The 19,002-nt window shown below is 34.6% G+C and overlaps 1 protein-coding gene across 3 annotated transcripts; it reads right to left on the reverse strand.

Moving 5' to 3' along the window:
* Window positions 1-3,783: 3,783 nt before the first annotated feature.
* Window positions 3,784-10,942, reverse strand: LOC149875936 (uncharacterized). 3 transcript variants are annotated; one of them, XM_090075992.1, is made up of 6 exons: window positions 9,837-10,371; window positions 9,019-9,272; window positions 4,811-8,685; window positions 4,512-4,577; window positions 4,196-4,252; window positions 3,784-4,038 (listed from the first exon to the last, which is right to left on the reverse strand). In XM_090075992.1, exon 3 carries the CDS (start codon window positions 7,599-7,601, stop codon window positions 4,812-4,814), a length of 2,790 nt encoding a protein of 929 aa, XP_089932118.1. In that variant the 5' UTR covers window positions 7,602-8,685; window positions 9,019-9,272; window positions 9,837-10,371; the 3' UTR covers window positions 3,784-4,038; window positions 4,196-4,252; window positions 4,512-4,577; window position 4,811. The 3 variants fall into 3 exon arrangements, with proteins under 3 accessions (XP_089932118.1, XP_089932116.1, XP_089932115.1); XM_090075990.1 differs by lacking the exons at window positions 9,019-9,272; window positions 9,837-10,371 and adding an exon at window positions 10,889-10,942 and having other exon boundaries at window positions 4,811-7,630; XM_090075989.1 differs by having other exon boundaries at window positions 4,811-10,936.
* Window positions 10,943-19,002: the final 8,060 nt, after the last annotated feature.

Raw genomic sequence — 19,002 nt, forward strand, 5'->3', positions numbered from 1 at the left:
TTTCTCTTTTAAATCTAGATTATGTCTAAGGTATTTTTTGAACAGCTTTTCAAAGAAAGGTTAGCGTAGCTTTCCTCTTTTAAGTTTAGCTTATGTAGCTTGACATCACAAAACACAAAATTCAAAAAGACAAAATAAAATATAAGATAAACGTAAAATAAAATATAGATGAAGCTAAAGTTAGACTGCATAAAAAAACAACAACGTAATAACCTACTAGAATCTAATAAAACCCTATGCACAAATGTAGGTATGTTAGAGAGTAAAAGTGCATAAAAAGCCTCGCTACTTTGTTTAAGGTAGTTTTTGAATAGTTTTTCAAAGAAAGCTTAGCGTAGTTTTCCTCTTTAAAGTTTGGCTTATGTAGCTTGACATCACAAAACACAAAACACTAAAAGGAAAGGTAATATAAAAGTTAATCGTAAAATAAAATGTAGGTGAAATAAATGTTAGGCTGCATAAAAGAAAAAAAAAATCGTAACATAATAATCTTCTATATATGTTTGGATTGAATTAAATGAATTCCTTTGCGTAAATATAAGCAAACTAGTGAGAAAAAGTGCATAAAGAGCCTCGCTACTTTGCTGCAGAAGTAGTGGATGACTATATGCAATTTTTTAAAATCGTGTGCTATCTCTATCGATTAAGGTAGTTTTCGAAAGTTTTTTCAAAGTAAAAATAGTGTAGTTTTCCTCTTTTAAATCTAGCTTTTGTCTAGGGTAGTTTATGAATAGATTTTCAAAGAAAGGTTAGCGTAGCATTCCACTTTTAAGTTTAGCTTAAGTTGCTTGGCATCACAAAACTCAAAACTCAAAAAGAAAAGATAAAATATATGATAAACCTAAAACATAATATAGATGAAACTAAAGTTAGGCTGCATAAAAAACCAACAACATAATAATCTACTAGGCATGTTTAAATTGAATTAAATAAAATCCTTTGCGCAAATGTAGGTATGTTAGAGAGTAAAAGTGCATGAAAAGCCTCGCTACTTTGTTAAAGGTAGTTTTTGAATAGTTTTTCAAAGCAAGTTTAGCGTAGTTTTCCTCTTTTATGTTTAGACTATGTAGCTTGACATCACAGAACACAAAGCTCAAAAAGGCAAGATAAAATATAAGTTAATCGTAAAATATAGATGTAACAAAGTTTAGACTGCATAAAAAACCAACAACATAATAATCTACTAGGCATGTTTAAGTTGAATTAAATAATGTCCTTTGCGCAAATATAGGAAAGTTAGAGTAAAAATCCATAAAAAGCCTCGATACTTTGCTGAAGAAGAAGATGACTATATGCAACTTTTTAAAATTGTGAGCTATCTATATCGATTTAGGTCCTTTTTGAGTACTTTTTCAAAGAAAAGTTAGCGCAGTTTTCCCCTTTTAAGATTAGATTATGAAGCTTGACATAACAAAACACAAAACTAACAAAGGCAAGATAAAATATAAGGTAAACGCAATATAATGTATAGATGAAACTAAAGTTAGGCTGCATAAAACAAACGGGTAACAATACTCTTCTATGTATGTTTACATTGAGTTAAATAAAATCCTTTGCGCAAATATAGGTATGTTAGAGAATAAAAGTGCATAAAAAGCCTCAGTACTTTGCTGTAGAAGAAGTGGATGAGTAGATACAATTTTTTAAATTTGTGTGCTGTCTCTATCGAATAAGTTAGTTTTCGAGAGTTTTTTCAAAGCAAAATTAGCGTAGTGTTCCTCTTTTAAATCTAGATTATCTCAAAAATAGATTTCGAATAGTTTTTCAAAGAAAGGTTAGCGCAGCTTTCCTCTTTTAACATTAGCTTATGTAGCTTGACATCACAGAACACAAAAAGATAAAATAAAATATAAGACAAACGTAAAATGAAAAATAGATGTAGCTAAAGTTAGGCTGCATAAAAAACCAACAACATAATAATCTACTAGGCATGTTTAAATTGAATTAAATAAAATCCTTTGCGCAAAAATAGGTATGTTAGAGAGTAAAAGCGCATAAAAAGCCTCGCTACTTTGTTAAAGGTAGTTTTTGAATAGTTTTTCAAAGACAGGTTAGCGTAAATTTCCTCTTTAAAGTTTAGCTTATGTAGCTTGACATCACAAAATATAAAACTCAAAAAGACAAGATAAAATATAAGATAAACGCAAAATAAAATATAGATGAAACTAAAGTTAGGCTGCATACAAAACCAACAACATAATATTCTACTAGTTATGTTTAAATTGAATTAAATAAAATCCTTTACGCAAATATAGGTAAGTTAGAGAGTAAAAGTGCATAAAAAGCTTTACTTTGCTGAAGAAGAAGATGAATAGATGCAACTTTTTAAATTCGTGAGCTATCTCTATCGGTGTAAGGTAGTTTTTGAACAATTTTTCAAAGAAAAGTTAGCCTAGTTTTCTTCTTTTAAGTTTAAATTATGTAGCTTGACATCACAAAATACAAAACTCAAAAAGACAAGATAAAATATAAGATAAACGCAAAATAAAATATAGATGAAACTAAAGTTAGGCTGCATACAAAACCAACAACATAATATTCTACTAGAAAAGTTAGCCTAGTTTCATTCTTTTAAGTTTAGATTATGTAGCTTGACATCACAAAACACAAAAAGGCAAGATAAAATACAAGGTAAACGTAAAATAAAATAGAAGTCAAACAAAAGTTAGGTTGCATAAATACAAAAACTGCATTGCCAAAAATAGAATTTGTTGTCTAGAAAGACCTTTTAAACTTTGTTTCTTTCGTTTTTTGACTTAGTGAATCGCGATCTGGTTTTTCTTAGGCGCGCTTGTTTCTTAGTTGTTTTTTTTGTAAAGAAACTTTATTCAGACGTTTTTTTTTACGCAACTCCTTTAACATTATTTTTAACAAAGTATTCTTTTATACGTGTTTACATTGAAATAAAACCCTTTGCGTAAATAGAGATAAATTAGAGAGCAAAAGTACATAAAAAGCCTCGCTACTTTGCAGAAGAAGAATTGGATGGCAAGATTCGTGTGCTTTCTCTTTCGTTTAAGGTACTTCTTGAATATTTTTTCAAAGAAAAGTTAGCGTAGTTTTCCCCTTTTAAGTTTAGCTTACGCAGCTTGACATCACAAAACGCAAAAACCAATAAGGCATGATAAAATACAAGATAAACGTAAAATAAAATAGAAGTGAAACAAAAGTTAGACTGCATAAAAACAAAAAAAAAAAAAAAAAAAACATAATATACTTCTATGTATGTTTACATTGAACTAAATAAAATCCTTTGTGTAAATATATGAAAAAATAGAGAGTAAGAGTTCATAAAAAAGCCTCGCTATTTTGCTGAAGAAGAAATGGATGTCTAGATCTTTTAAAATAAGGAACTTTTTGATTTCTTTTTCCGAAAAATGGTTGGAGCAGTTTTCCTTTTTTAAATTTCACTTATGCAGTTTAACATCACAGGAAATATTATTTTGCTTTTTAACAAACTCTTAAAAACATCAGAAGTAATTCTAAATGCAACTCTATTAAAAGTTTTCACAGAATAACAAAACGACTTCTTTTTTTTTTTTTTAAAGATAAAAAAAAGTTTGAACTATCTTTAAATAAGAAATGTGAGAACAGTTTAACAGAACTTCTTGTTTATTATGTCTTTAGCGAAACAGATAAAAATATTTGCAAAAGCATAGATAAAACAAACTACACAAAAGGCCCATCTTTATTGCCAAACTGAACAAACTTATCTAAACTACATAAATGGTTTCACGATATTGCCATATTGAACAAACTTTTCTAAACTACCCTCTTTTTGAATTTTTAGCTTCATGTTTTTAATTTTGTCTTTAATATGGCTTTGGTAGGAGTACTTTTGCAAGACATGAATGAGCTTGTCACTGCTATGATTTGCCAAGATGCCAAGGTAATCTTTGTACGAGCAACTTGAGCTTACATCTGTAAACACGTCTTGCAAGATGTATGCCAACACCAAAGCTGCACATCGTGGAAAACTTCTGGTGTTGAACCATTCGTTGTGGCCAGGGCAAGCATTCAGCTCTTCAACTATTTCATCTAAAATTTTACAAACTCAAGTCATAACACAAAGTGATTAAATCAAATATTCATTTGGTTCTGAAGTAAGACAAGATTTATTCTGTTTTTTTATTTATTTTTTTTTGTTGACCTTATTGTTTGCACTGATAGCAATAACTGGTTTTTGAAAGATTACCTAAATGGCATTGGCTAACTTCTGCTTTGTTTTCCTTTGTTCTTGGCTGAGTTGATCCTGAAATAAAATAAAACCATGTTCATTTTTCTAATTCATAAAAACCATCAACAGTTTCTAAGTGTTAGAGATGATAACAAGCTGTGCATGATTTCTAACGGTGATGTTTCTAACTTCATCATTAGAAATCGGGTAGACACAACTTTCTAAAAGTGCACTTAGCAATGATGGCTAGTTTTTGTTAACAGTTAACCATCTGAAATTGTGCAAGAAGAGGTTTGTGTTTATATATCTTTGTATAAATTAGGTTTTACATTACCGATGAGTTCTTGAGTGAAAGATGGCATTTCCAACTTGATTTTTTTTCTTCTTGGATCTTTTACTTCTAAAACATAATCAGTTTTAGTATCATTCACTTGTATAAACATTTAAGCAATCACAGAATTAGTCCTGCAACAAATACATACACACTTCTGTGTTGTTTTTTTGTTTTGTTTTGTTTTTTTTACAGCTCTAACAATAACAATAGGGCAAGGAGTTGATTTGGGCATTTTCATTTTTTGAAAGCGTGTTGAGATTTGCATAAAAATCAAAAATCAAAAATCAAAAAGAATTTACCTCAGGATGTAGAGGCAAGACTTTGGCTAAATAGGCTACCAACAGATTGAACAGCATAAGGTGAGAGCTGCTTTGCAAGAACAGTACCAGCCTGTTGGACAGGAACAGCTGAAACTGGATCAGATGAAAGAAACAAACTGGGTTTGGCCAATGTTTGCTGAAAAGCAACAAGGCTAGGAGTCAGAGGAACAGAAAAGACCTCTTTTGAAGGACAGAAAGCGACTTGCTGAGAAGGAGAAGCAGAAACAGGTTTGGCAACCACTTGCTCATTAAAGTAAACTGGAGAAAGTTTTGCATGGTGTTCAATAAAATCCGGTTCATCAGGAAATAATGTTAATGCAAGAGGAGAACAAGCTGTGCCAACAGGAACAGCTAGAGTCTGATCTACATCCATACAAACAGCTTGTTCGTTAGGAACTAGTTGTGCAAGAGCAGGGGATAGTTCAAGAACTGGACCAGCGATTGTTTGTTCAGATGGAACAGACGAAACAGGAGTTGAGGTAGGTTCACACAAGAAATCTACGGCATGGTCGTTGCTATCCTCTAAAGGAACATTGTTTTCTACAGCTGGAGAAAACGGAACCACTGTGGTACAGCTGAAAGTAGCAGCACATTCTTCAGAGTCAGAACCGGAGTCTAAATCTTCCTCAAAGATGTCCTCAACCTCATGAAAACCGTACTCCTCTGCATTAGTTTGGAGCCAGTCCATCACATCCTTCTCCTTCTTTGGTGGTCTCTCAGACTTTTCAACAGTCAAAGACTCTATGACTCCGAAGGACTGTCCGATGCCCAGGGCAAAGCGCAACTCCTCTGCAGCGTTCCACTGGGACACATAAAAGCTATCCATTGTGTTCCTGCTGTGCTTCATGTAGAGTGTAGCAAACCGCTCGCGATCTTCTTTGCTGTTGTTGGCAAAGTAAGTGGCTATCGAACCGCGAATGCAAGTGGGAGTAAGACGCTTCATGGGAATGTTTACTTGGCTTTTTCTGAAGCAGGACGTCAGGCAAGAGGAGATAGCAGAGGAACCCATCTGGTAAACAGGCACTCTAGTTGCACCGAGTGTCACACATTCGTCTTTGTTGGGTCTCATCGATGGAAAAAGGGGCCTGTAGCAGTCGCTCAACTCCAAAACAGTCTTGGTGTCTGCAGCCATGTAGTGAGAGTCGTTGACAAGAAGGTCTCTGTATCTCAGCAAATAAATATCGATCAACACTTTCAAGTCGTTCGGCACTAGAATGTTTTTGGCTCCGTACTTGTATGCTGTTTTGTAGCGCTCTTGCACAATGCAATATCCACACTCACTCTTCTCAGCAGCCATGTAGTCTCTAATGTTTAAAAGAGCAATGTTAGATTTTCTTAAACTGTTAATTACAGTGACAGAGAGCAGAAGATGGTTTCGTAGAGACACAGCATTGTCTCTAGTCGGTGTAAGAGACGGCTTTCTAATCGATTCCACTAACTGTCTTACGTATGCAGACTTGCCATATTCGTTCAGCAAACTGACATTGATGATGTTGATGCATTTTTTGCTTTTCACAAGGCTCCTCCTCAAAGAACGAAAGGGCCTCAGCACTTTTTGTAACTCCTCCACCTTGCAGCGCAAACGTCGGATGGCCTCATGAGAAAGTCCGAAATAGACATTCCTGGCTTCACTGAAACGAAACAGGAGACAAAGGTAGACAAGGCGGTTGTACAACGTGTGACAAGACATGGCTTTTGTTTGGTCAAGTTCACTCAGCTTGGAATTGAGCTGAATGTTTTTAAAGTGCATGGAAAAGTATCTATCCTCCAAAACGTTGGAATTGGTGAGAGCGTTCGGGTGCAGCGTCAGCGTGCTGTCACAACATGTCAATATTTCAACAACTGCATTTTTGTAGATCTTTGCTTGTGACAAAGTGTTGTTGTTGGCTACCACAAGCCACTTTTCAAAATCTCTGAAGAGCTCATCTGCTGACTGGTAATAAAAGTGAAAAGCATCTTTGTCCAGCTGAAACAAGAGTCTCTTATCTTCTGTCAAGACGGAGGAGTTGGAAACCAAGTGCTTTAAGGAATTAAAATCAGAGTCTAGGACGGATTCGGTGTTCAGCTCTTTGTTTTCTACAGAGGTGCATTGGTTTGCAGAAGGAGCCTCGGACGAACCAGCAACTGATGAGGGCAAGCTTAAAAGAGGATCAGAGGAAAGAACCGGAGAAGAAAAAGAGGAGGAAGGCCCAGGAGCAGAGGATGCAGAGCCTGATGCAGACGCTTGTTCAGCTACTGGCTTAATACCAAAGAAGGCAGGTCGAATAAATTGAGGGACATAGAGCTTGTCGTTGTCGTATCGCTTTGCCTCTGCAATCTTTTGTTTGATCGTCTTGGAATCGTAGAAATGAGTCTCTTTCAAGTGTATGTCCAGTCGGTCGTAATACTTCCAACATTGCAAACAGGGGTAAGGTTTTGGACAGCCGGACTTGCGTTCGAGACGAGCATGCTGAAACTTCCTGACCATTGCAGAGTAAAAGATGGAAGCTTCATCCAAAGTCCAAGAATGATCTTTTTTAGTCAAGTGTCTTTTAATGCTTGTGGAGGAATGTTTGCACAAAGGCATCGGACAGCTAACAGCGTACCTCTTCTTGGTACCATAGAAAGGTACAACCCTGTTTACGGAGCCACACGCTGCAACTAATGCGGCCCTGACTTTGTTTTTGAGCTTTAAGTCTCTCTGTTCTTGTGACTGCCTTCTTTTCTTTTTTTTCGCTTTAGAGTTCGGAGAAGGGGCAACAACAGTGTTGTTTTCTTGTGAAGAAGACATGTTCAGGTGTTTGTTTGCAACGGTTTATGCTAAAAAAAAGAAGACAGTTAGTGAGAGTGTTTTTCTTCTGCCTGCATCCTGGAATCCTGGAATGTTTACAACTGCAGGGAAGAGCTGTGTTTTTTCGAATCCTCTGCAAAAGAGAAAAAAGAAAGAAAAGAGAGCAACAAGAAGAAACAAAGTTTCCACTAGCAAATGAAAAAGAATGAGAGCAACTAGCATTACATGCATGGTGGCAGCAGTGATTGCTATTATGAGAAGGAGAATGAGAAAAAAAAAAAAAAAAAAGAAACAAATAAATAAAGAGATGGAGTTTGAGAGGATCTCGCAACCATATGACTCAAAGAAAGAAACTGTGTTGAAAAAAGGCAAGAGAGGGCAAATAGAACTTGCTAACAAGGACAAATGACAGACATAACTACAACAGTAACAACTCTCATTGCAAGCATAATAACAACAGCATCAGCATCACTGACTCAGAGAGTGTTGACATAACAAAAAAGAAAACAAAAGTACAAGCCAAGTGGGGGAACATTAACAAACACTCATTGCAACTATAACAACAACAACAACAACAGCAACAGCATCACTGACTCAGAGGGTATTGATAAAAAAAAACAAGCAAAACAAAAACAAACAAAAAAACAAATAAAAAAACAAAACAAGCAAATTGGGTGAACAGTAACAACTCTCATTGCAAGCATAATAACAACAACAGCATCAGCATCAGCATCACTGACTCAGAGAGTGTTGACAAAATAAAATAGACAATAAGCAAGCAAAGTGGGTGAACAGTAACAACTCTCACTGCAAGCATAATAACAACAACAGCATCAGCATCAGCATCACTGACTCAGAGAGTGTTGATAAAATAAAACAGATTATAAACAAACAAAGTGGGTGAACAGTAACAGCTCTCATTGAAAGCATAATAACAACAACAGCATCACTAACTCAGAGGATATATAAAAAAACAAACAAACAAACAAACAAAACAAAAACAAAAAAAAACAAGCAAAGTGGCTGAACAGTAACAGCTATCATTGCAAGTAAAATAACAACAACAGCATCAGCAACATCATCACTGACTCAGAGAGTGGTGATAAAATAAAACAGATTAAAAAACAAGCAAAGTGGCTAAACAGTAACAACTATAAATACAAGTAAAATGACAAAAGCAGCAACAGCATCACTAACTCGCAGGGTGTTGATAAAAAAAAAAGCAACAAACAAATAAAGCAAGCAAAGTGGGTGAACATTAACACTCATTGCAACTATAATAACACCAACAGCAACAGCATCAGTGACTCAAAGGGTGTTGATAAACAAAAACAAAGGCACAAACAAAACAAGCAGAGTGGGTGAACATTAACAACACTTATTGCAAGCATAATAACAACAACAGCATCAGCATCACTGACTCAGAGAGTGTTGATAAAATAAAATAGATTATAAACATGCCAAGTTTGTGAACATTAACAAACACTCATTGCAACTATAACAACGACTACAGCAACAGCATCACTTACTCAGAGAGTGTTGAGAAAAAAAACAACAAAAAAAACAAAAACAAAACAAAACAGAAAACAGAAGTACAAGCCAAGGGGGGGGGGGGGGGAACATTAACAAACACTCATTGCAACTATAACAACAACAACAGCAACAGCATCACTTACTCAGAGGATATTGATAAAAAAAAACAAACAAACAAACAAACAAAACAAGCAAAGTGGCTGAACAGTAACAGCTATCATTGCAAGTAAAATAACAACAACAGCATCAGCAACATCATCACTGACTCAGAGAGTGGTGATAAAATAAAACAGATTAAAAAACAAGCAAAGTGGCTGAACAGTAACAACTATAAATACAAGTAAAATGACAAAAGCAGCAACAGCATCACTAACTCGCAGGGTGTTGATAAAAAAAAAAGCAACAAACAAATAAAGCAAGCAAAGTGGGTGAACATTAACACTCATTGCAACTATAATAACACCAACAGCAACAGCATCAGTGACTCAAAGGGTGTTGATAAACAAAAACAAAAGCACAAACAAAACAAGCAAAGTGGGTGAACATTAACAACACTTATTGCAAGCACAATAACAACAACAGCATCAGCATCACTGACTCAGAGAGTGTTGATAAAACAAAATAGATTATAAACAAGCCAAGTTGGTGAACATTAACAAACACTCATTGCAACTGTAATAAGAACAACAGCAACAGCATCACTGACACAAAGGGTGTTGATAAACAAAAACAAAAACACAAGCAAAGTGGGTGAACATTAACAACACTCATTGCAACTATAACAACAACAACAGCAACAGCATCACTGGCTCAAAGGGTGTTGATAAAATAAAGAAATAAAAACAAAACAAGCAAAGTGGGTGAACAGTAACAACTCCCATTGCAAGCATAATAACGACAACAGCAACAGCAACACCATCACTGACTCAGAGAGTGTTGATAAAATAAAATAGATTATAAACAAGCCAAGTTGGTGAACATTAACAAACACTCATTGCAACTATAACAACGACTACAGCAACAGCATCACTTACTCAGAGAGTGTTGAGAAAAAAAAAACAAAAACAAAAAAAAAACAAAACAAAACAGAAAACAAAAGTACAAGCCAAGTGGGGGAACATTAACAAACACTCATTGCAACTGTAACAACAACAACAGCAACAGCATCACTTACTCAGAGAGTGTTTATAAATAAAACAAAAAACAAAAACAAGAAACAAAAATACAAGCCAAGTGGGTGATTACTAACAGCGCTAACAGCAGCAACAACAGTGTCTTTAGAAACAACAAACAAGTACAACAGCAACAACTGCTTTTACAGAGTATAACAATAACAACAACATGGCACTAACAACAACAAAAGGGTTGGAATAAAAACCTGTAGGCAAAAGGAGAGCTGCATTCAGACAAGATCGATTACAAAGAGGCTCTTCTTTAGGACAGAGGAGAAACTGCTTTTGAGGGACAGAGGGACTTTTGTTGTTGTTGTTGTTGTTGTTGTTGTGCAGAAACCAACAAACTTTTATTGAACCGAATATAACCGAATATAACCGAAAGTCTTGTTTGCTTCTGTTTTGTGCCATCAAGAAGGGAAAACAAAACATCACAAAACAAACGAAGCAAACGAAACAAACAAACAAACAAACGAACGAAACAAACAAAAAAAAAAAAAAAATTAAAAAAATTAACAAACAAACAAACAAACAAACAAGCAAACAAACAAAAACAAATAAGAATAACAGAAAACGCAGTACCGAAACCTCGCCATTTTTTATCCTTCCTCAAGCTTTCTCTGGGCGCCAAAGACCGAGAAAGTTGAGCAAACGTGACGTTGAGGGGGGGGGGGGGAGGGGGGTACTTAAGGACAGCAGACCGACCAATGGCACGCTTAGGAGAGACCCACGTGAATGCTACATTTTCTTTCTATGTACGCTGAATCCGCTCAAAGTCTGGAATTTCCAGCATTCACGTGTCATCACTCCAGCCACCAGATTGGCCCACACTTTGCACACTTTCAAGACTAGAAACTCACTTGTGCTCAATTTGAGCAAAAAAAAAAAAAAACTAAGTCTCGCATGGCGACAACTTTTCCAAAAGCAAACAAAGGCAAACGAAGGCAAACGAAGAAAAAACAAAAACAAATAAACAAAAACAAAACCGAATAGGGAGAGAGAGAGTGAGTCGACTCATTTCTTTCGACTGCCTTAAACGAGAAGTCTAAAACGTTTAAAAGTTGAAAACTAAGTTTTTTAAATGAACTGCACCGAAAAAACTTTACGACAGTTTAGCTGGTTAAAAACGCAGAGGAAAATATTTTATAAAATTTAAGCGTTCTAAAGATGTCCATTTTTGTTTTTGTTTTTTTTATTTTGGTTTGTTCCTGGCTTGTTTCTTTCTTTAAATTCTAGCGATCGAGCATATTTGAACGGTTTCATCAACCTGTCGGCGCACGTGCTCGAGAGCTAGAACTTTGATTGCTTCTGTTGTTGAGAATTGAGAATGTCCGAGCAGGTTTTTTTATCGATTTCATCGCTTGTGGCGAGGCAAAAATCAAAACGCTTTTTGGACGAAAGAAAAGAGATTAAAAGGAAAAAAGAGAAGAAATAAAAAAACAAAAAAATAGATTATGTGTTATGAACATTTATTTTCTCACGCGATGACGTCTAGTTTTGTTAGAGTAATTAAAATATGGTATCAAGTTTGTAATTTCTATCTTATTTTTAGTTACGGATAATTGCCAATTATGTCACGTTTAGTATACACAACGCTGTTTTCTTAATAGCAATATGATACAAACAAGTTATAAAAAAAAAAGCGTTCGCTCGATCTTCCTTAGTCAGTTGAACAAAAAGAAATTTTCACAACATATGATTGATTTGGTTGTCCTAGCAAGCTAGAGAGATAAACGGCTAGAGGTTGCAACTGTTGTTCATTGAAAACGAAAAATCTAGCGTCAGCAACAAATTTTTGAATACATAATGTACGCAAAAGTGGCACTAACAAATGAAAATGTAAAAAAACTGTTTACCTTGATGCCAGACTCGCAGAGATGTTGTCGCTCGTTGCTATCGACTGCGAACAGCTTTGTTGTTTTTCGAAGTGCCTCTTCATTCTACTTATAGCCGAAGTTTTGGCTTCGAAAAAAAATACGAACGTCGTTAAGCTCAACGAGCTGCTTTAATTGTTGTTCGTGCGAAAACGAAATGCTTAAAACGGATAAAAGTGTTGGCGTAATTACACTTTTTGACCGCGATGCAGTTTGTCAACTCTAGCGTACTTTTTTGGCTCGTGGAGCAAAAGCCTCATGATAATAGCAAAGGCTTAAAATGTCTTAACATGTCAGCAAAGGCTTAATATGCTTAATAAACTGTGTTAAGCTTTTGCGGTGCAGTTCATTTACAACTTAATTTGCAACTTGCTGGCACAAGCAAACGTTTATGACTTCTCGTTTAAGACAGTTGAGCGAAATCAGTCGACTCACTCATTCTCCCTTTTCTGTTTTGTTTTTGTTTTGTTTTTTTGTTTTTGTTTTTGTTTTTGTTTGTTTTTTTTTTTTCTTTGTTTGTCTTTTGTTTAAAATGTAAAAAACTCGAAAGGAAAGTTGTTGCTTTGTTTGCTTATTGAAAGTTTTCGCCAGTTGCAAGACTTAGTTTTGTTTTTGTTTACTTATTAAAATATCGAGGAAAATATTTGAGGACATCGCATTCTAATGGTGCCTTTATAACAACATCTAACGATTTAACGTTTAATGTTGTGCTCAAAAAAAAAAATTCCTTTTATATCTCTCAATGGTCTCCAACGATAAAACTGCCGACCAATCGCAACGATTAAACAGCCAACCAATGGCAGCTCAATGGTCTCCAAACAAGAGACTGCCGACCAATGGCAGCTCAGTGGTCTGAGAAGTGAGATCATTCGATTTCCTTTTATTATCTCCAGTTTGAACTAGTGCTTGGCTTGTGGTGCAGAAACTAAAACTTCCCGTTTTTGTATTTTGTTTTGAATTTCTTTGCTTTGAGCTTTTTAATCGATCGATAGCTTTAGGAGAAAAGAAGAAACCCCTCTGACGAAGTCTTGGCTTTTTTAAAAACGCTCAAATTTTGGCAAACAAATCTCATACAAAACGCTACTTTGATGTCAAGCTTTCGTTACTCCCTACTCCCTTCTAGCGGAGGGCGGCAAAAAGGTGTTGCATCCTAGAGCTAAAAGTGAGGAGGGAAGCAAGTTTTTTTTTCGTTTTGTTTGCTTTTTTATGTTTTTTGTTTTTTTGAGGGGGGAGAGTTAGAGGGTAAGGGGGTTAGGATTAGAGGGGGTTGGGGTTACGGTTTGGAAACCTGGGGACGAGGATATCAAGCAGGAGTTTAGTGTTAAGGTTAAAGGGCCCACGAGGGGCGTCCTTCAATTGTAAAATGCCTTTAGACGCACGTGTCTAGTCGTCTCGTTGCATCGACCTAGAGGAGTTTTCTGATAGATCTTGCGCTTTGGGCTCAGTTAATCGGTCTGTATCCATTGTAAACACGGTGTCTGCCGTTAGAAAATCGTTAACCAGGCGTTTGTGAGCTTTAACAACCATCCCTTTGAGTTTAAAACGAACGTTTCTTCAAAAGCCACTCGAGATGGAGGTACTCACGGAGGTTTGTTACGGTAACAACCCTGTGGTTTGCCATCTTCTTTCTTTCCGCAGCGTCGCAAACGCATCGGCCGGTCTCTTAGGTGACGAAAAAACGTCTGATCTCTCGACTGGAATGCTTAACGTACTAAGATTAGTAGAGTTAGTACTAAGAGTTGCATCTGGCCGCCGTAATTTTCTTCGATGATGTCTTGAAAATTTCGTGACGTCGTTTTCAAACCTCTAGGGTCGATTTTAACCTTCGACCTTAAAGTCGATTTTAGCCTTCGGTGTGGCTCTGTACAACTTTTGCGGTGAAAAAGCTTGCGCGGAGTCTACAGTTGTATTTAGCCGACAGACGCTGGCAACGCAGAAACAGAATGACTCTTGGGCGGCGCAAACCGAGCGTTCAGCAAATTTCTAGCATTTTACGTCCAAGCGGACAATCTGCACGACAAATAAAGCTAACTTTCTCGTTGCAACAGTTAGTCACTGGATCGTTGGACGAGTGTGTACAGCTGTTTTGCGTCGAAAGCCGACCGGTGGTCGGATGCGACTCTTCTTTTCATTCGAAAATCAGAACCTGGCCATCAGTCGTGTATCACCATCGAATGCTTAATGTAGTGATTTCTCGAAACGACAAAAGCTTGTAAAACAAACAGCTTCGCTGTACTGTTGCCTAATATGTTAACGGATGGCCAGGAACAACCTTGGTCTGTAAAGAATGAGTTCGTTTCTCCATTCGAGGCACTAATTACTGCAGTTTTAAAAGTCACCTAAAGTATAAGCTCATCTCTCCATTCAAGAAAAACAAGCATCAGAGTTTCGGAAAGTTTGCATGCACGACACCACCATCGATGATACTTAAACAAACAGAAAATGAATTGCAAAACAGAACCACTGAATTGCAAAACATAACAACGGACAGCTTGTAAAATGCATGGTGATGAGCTTCTTCAATCCAATCAAGGAACCAAGCATCACAGTTTCGGCAATGGTGCATGTGCAAATCAGCAAACTGTGATACTTAATCAAACAACTTCACTGTTTTGCTTAGTTTAAGAACGGATGGCTAAGAACAACCTCGTTAGTGAGTATGAAGTCATCTCTTCATTCAAGGAATTGATAATCAGAGTTTTAGAAGTCTCTTACGTGCGATACTACTATCAACGGTACTTAATCAAACAGCCTCTCAGAATGGCCTAGTTTGAGAACGGAAGGCTAGGAACAACCTTAGTAGTGGGTCATCAGTTCAACTTTTCATTCAAGGAATTAAGCATCTAAAATCTGAAAAATAAAAAGAACAGCTCTTTGTTAGAAGTTCTTATTTTTATTTTTCCTCAACTTCTATTTCTTTTCTTTTTTTACTTTTTTTTTTTTAATGATAGTTTTTCTTTTTTTTTATCTATTTTGTTCGTTTAAATTAATACAACAGGCGTTTTAGGTCGTTTCTGTAACATTATTTAACACTTTAAATTGTAATAAATATTTGAACAGAAGAAAATCCCTTTCGTAACGTTAAAATGTCATAAGAACATTTCATCTTTACCAAATACGCTTGTAAAAATAGTTTCACTTTTAAAGTTTGTTGTATATGTCTTTTAATTTAGTGAATCGCAATTTGGATTTTCTTAGGCGCACATCTACTTTAGTTGCTTTTTCTTAAAGAAAGGTCACCAGAGTTTTCTTACACAGCCCCTGCAGCATAATCTTTAACAAAATACTCTTTTGAAAAGTTTTACATTGAAATAAACAAAAGCCATTTGCGTAAGTAGAGATAACTTAGAGAATAAAAAGTGCATAAACGCCTCGCTACTTTGATGAAGAAGAAACGGATGACTAAATGCAACTTTTTAATTTCGTGTGCTATCTCTTTCGATTAAGGTACTTTTTGAATATTTTTTCAAAGAAATGTTAGCGTAGTTTTCCTTTTTTAAATTTAAATCATGTTTAAAGGTAGTTTTTGAATGTTTTTTCAAAGAAATGTTAGCGTAGTTTTCATCTATTAAATCTAAATCATGTTTAAAGGTAGTTTTCGAATATTTTTTCAAAGAAATGTTAGCGTAGTTTTCCTCTTTTAGATCTAGCTTATGTTTAAGGTAGTTTTTGAGTATTTTTTCAAAGAAAAGTTAGCGTAGTTTTCCTCTTTTAGATCTAGCTTATGTTTAAGGTAGTTTTTAAATATTTTTTTAAAGAAAAGTTAGCATAGTTTTCCTCTTTTAGATCTAGCTTATGTTTAAGGTAGTTTTTGAGTATTTTTTCAAAGAAAAGTTAGCGTAGTTTTCCTCTTTTAGATCTAGCTTATGTTTAAGGTAGTTTTTAAATATTTTTTTAAAGAAAAGTTAGCATAGTTTTCCTCTTTTGGATATAGCTTATGTTTAAGGTAGTTTTTAAATATTTTTTTTAAAGAAAAGTTAGCGTAGTTTTCCTCCTTTAGATCTAGCTTATAATTCAGGTAGTTTTTGAATATTTTTTCAAATAAAAATTAGCAAAGTATAGTTTATTTAGCATGACATCACAAAATACTAAACTCAAAAAGGCAAGATAAAGTATAAGATAAACGTAAAATAAGATATAGATGAAACAAATGTTAGGCTGCATAAAATCAAAAACTGCATTGCCTATCATAAACACAAATGTCTAGTGAGAGCTTTTAAAGTTCGTTCTTTTCGTCTTTTAATTTGGTGAATCGCGATTTGAATTTTCTAAGGCGCACATGTCTTTCAGTTGCTTTTTTCTTAAGGAAAGGTCGCCAGAGTTTTTTTACGCAGCTCCTGCAGCATAATCTTTAACAAAATACTCTTTTGTATATCATTACATAGAAATAAACAAAAACCATATGCGTAAACAGAGATAAATTAGAACGCAAAAGTGCATAAAAAGCCTCGCTACTTTGCTATAGAAGAAGTGGATGACTAGATACAACTTTGTAAATTCGTGCACTACCTCAATGGATTAAGGTATTTTTCGAAAGTTTTTTAAAAGCATAAATAGCGTAGTCTTCCTCTTTTAAATCTAGCTTATGTCTAAGGCAGTTTTTGAATAGATTTTCAAAGAAAGGTTAGCGTACTTTTCCACTTTTAAGTTTAGCTTATGTAGCTTGACAAAACAACACACAAAAAGACAAGATAAAGTATCAGATAAACGTAAAATAAAATATAAATGAAACTAAAGTTAGGCTGCATAAAAAACAAACAACTTAATAATCTACTAGACATGTTTAAGTTGAATTAAGTAAAGTCCTTTGCGCAAATTTGGGTAAATAAGAGAGTAAAAATCCATAAAAAGAAGAAGTGGATGAGTAGATACAATTTTTTAAATTTGTGTGCTATCTCTATTGAATAAGGTAGTTTTCGAGAGTTTTTTCAAAGCAAAATTAGCGTAGTGTTCCTCTTTTAAATCTAGATTATCTCAAAAATAGATTTCGAATAGTTTTTCAAAGAAAGGTTAGCGCAGCTTTCCTCTTTTAACATTAGCTTATGTAGCTTGACATCACAGAACACAAAAAGATAAAATAAAATATAAGACAAACGTAAAATGAAAAATAGATGTAGCTAAAGTTAGGCAGCATAAAAAACCAACAACATAATAATCTACTAGGCATGTTTAAATTGAATTAAATAAAATCCTTTGCGCAAAAATAGGTATGTTAGAGAGTAAAAGCGCATAGAAAGCCTCGCTACTTTGCTGTGAAAGAAGTGGATGACTAGATACAACTTTTTAAAATCCTGTGCTATCTCTATCGATTAAGGTAGTTTTCGAAAGATTTTTCAAAGCAAAAATAGCGTAGTCTTTCTCTTTTAAATCTAGATTATGTCTAAGGTATTTTTTGAACAGCTTTTCAAAGAAAGGTTAGCGTAGCTTTCCTCTTTTAAGTTTAGCTTATGTAGCTTGACATCACAAAACACAAAATTCAAAAAGACAAAATAAAATATAAGATAAACGTAAAATAAAATATAGATGAAGCTAAAGTTAGACTGCATAAAAAAACAACAACGTAATAACCTACTAGAATCTAATAAAACCCTATGCACAAATGTAGGTATGTTAGAGAGTAAAAGTGCATAAAAAGCCTCGCTACTTTGTTTAAGGTAGTTTTTGAATAGTTTTTCAAAGAAAGCTTAGCGTAGTTTTCCTCTTTAAAGTTTGGCTTATGTAGCTTGACATCACAAAACACAAAACACTAAAAGGAAAGGTAATATAAAAGTTAATTGTAAAATAAAATGTAGGTGAAATAAATGTTAGGCTGCATAAAAGAAAAAAAAAATCGTAACATAATAATCTTCTATATATGTTTGGATTGAATTAAATGAATTCCTTTGCGTAAATATAAGCAAACTAGTGAGAAAAAGTGCATAAAGAGCCTCGCTACTTTGCTGCAGAAGTAGTGGATGACTATATGCAATTTTTTAAAATCGTGTGCTATCTCTATCGATTAAGGTAGTTTTCGAAAGTTTTTTCAAAGTAAAAATAGTGTAGTTTTCCTCTTTTAAATCTAGCTTTTGTCTAGGGTAGTTTATGAATAGATTTTCAAAGAAAGGTTAGCGTAGCATTCCACTTTTAAGTTTAGCTTAAGTTGCTTGGCATCACAAAACTCAAAACTCAAAAAGAAAAGATAAAATATATGATAAACCTAAAACATAATATAGATGAAACTAAAGTTAGGCTGCATAAAAAACCAACAACATAATAATCTACTAGGCATGTTTAAATTGAATTAAATAAAATCCTTTGCGCAAATGTAGGTATGTTAGAGAGTAAAAGTGCATGAAAAGCCTCGCTACTTTGTTAAAGGTAGTTTTTGAATAGTTTTTCAAAGCAAGTTTAGCGTAGTTTTCCTCTTTTATGTTTAGACTATGTAGCTTGACATCACAGAACACAAAGCTCAAAAAGGCAAGATAAAATATAAGTTAATCGTAAAATATAGATGTAACAAAGTTTAGACTGCATAAAAAACCAACAACATAATAATCTACTAGGCATGTTTAAGTTGAATTAAATAATGTCCTTTGCGCAAATATAGGAAAGTTAGAGTAAAAATCCATAAAAAGCCTCGATACTTTGCTGAAGAAGAAGATGACTATATGCAACTTTTTAAAATTGTGAGCTATCTATATCGATTTAGGTCCTTTTTGAGTACTTTTTCAAAGAAAAGTTAGCGCAGTTTTCCCCTTTTAAGATTAGATTATGAAGCTTGACATAACAAAACACAAAACTAACAAAGGCAAGATAAAATATAAGGTAAACGCAATATAATGT

The sequence above is a fragment of the Hydra viridissima genome, unplaced genomic scaffold (assembly GCF_058129835.1).
Source record: "Hydra viridissima isolate aposymbiotic clone 2 unplaced genomic scaffold, HvirCarnegie_v1 scaffold_97, whole genome shotgun sequence".
Taxonomy (NCBI): domain Eukaryota; kingdom Metazoa; phylum Cnidaria; class Hydrozoa; order Anthoathecata; family Hydridae; genus Hydra; species Hydra viridissima.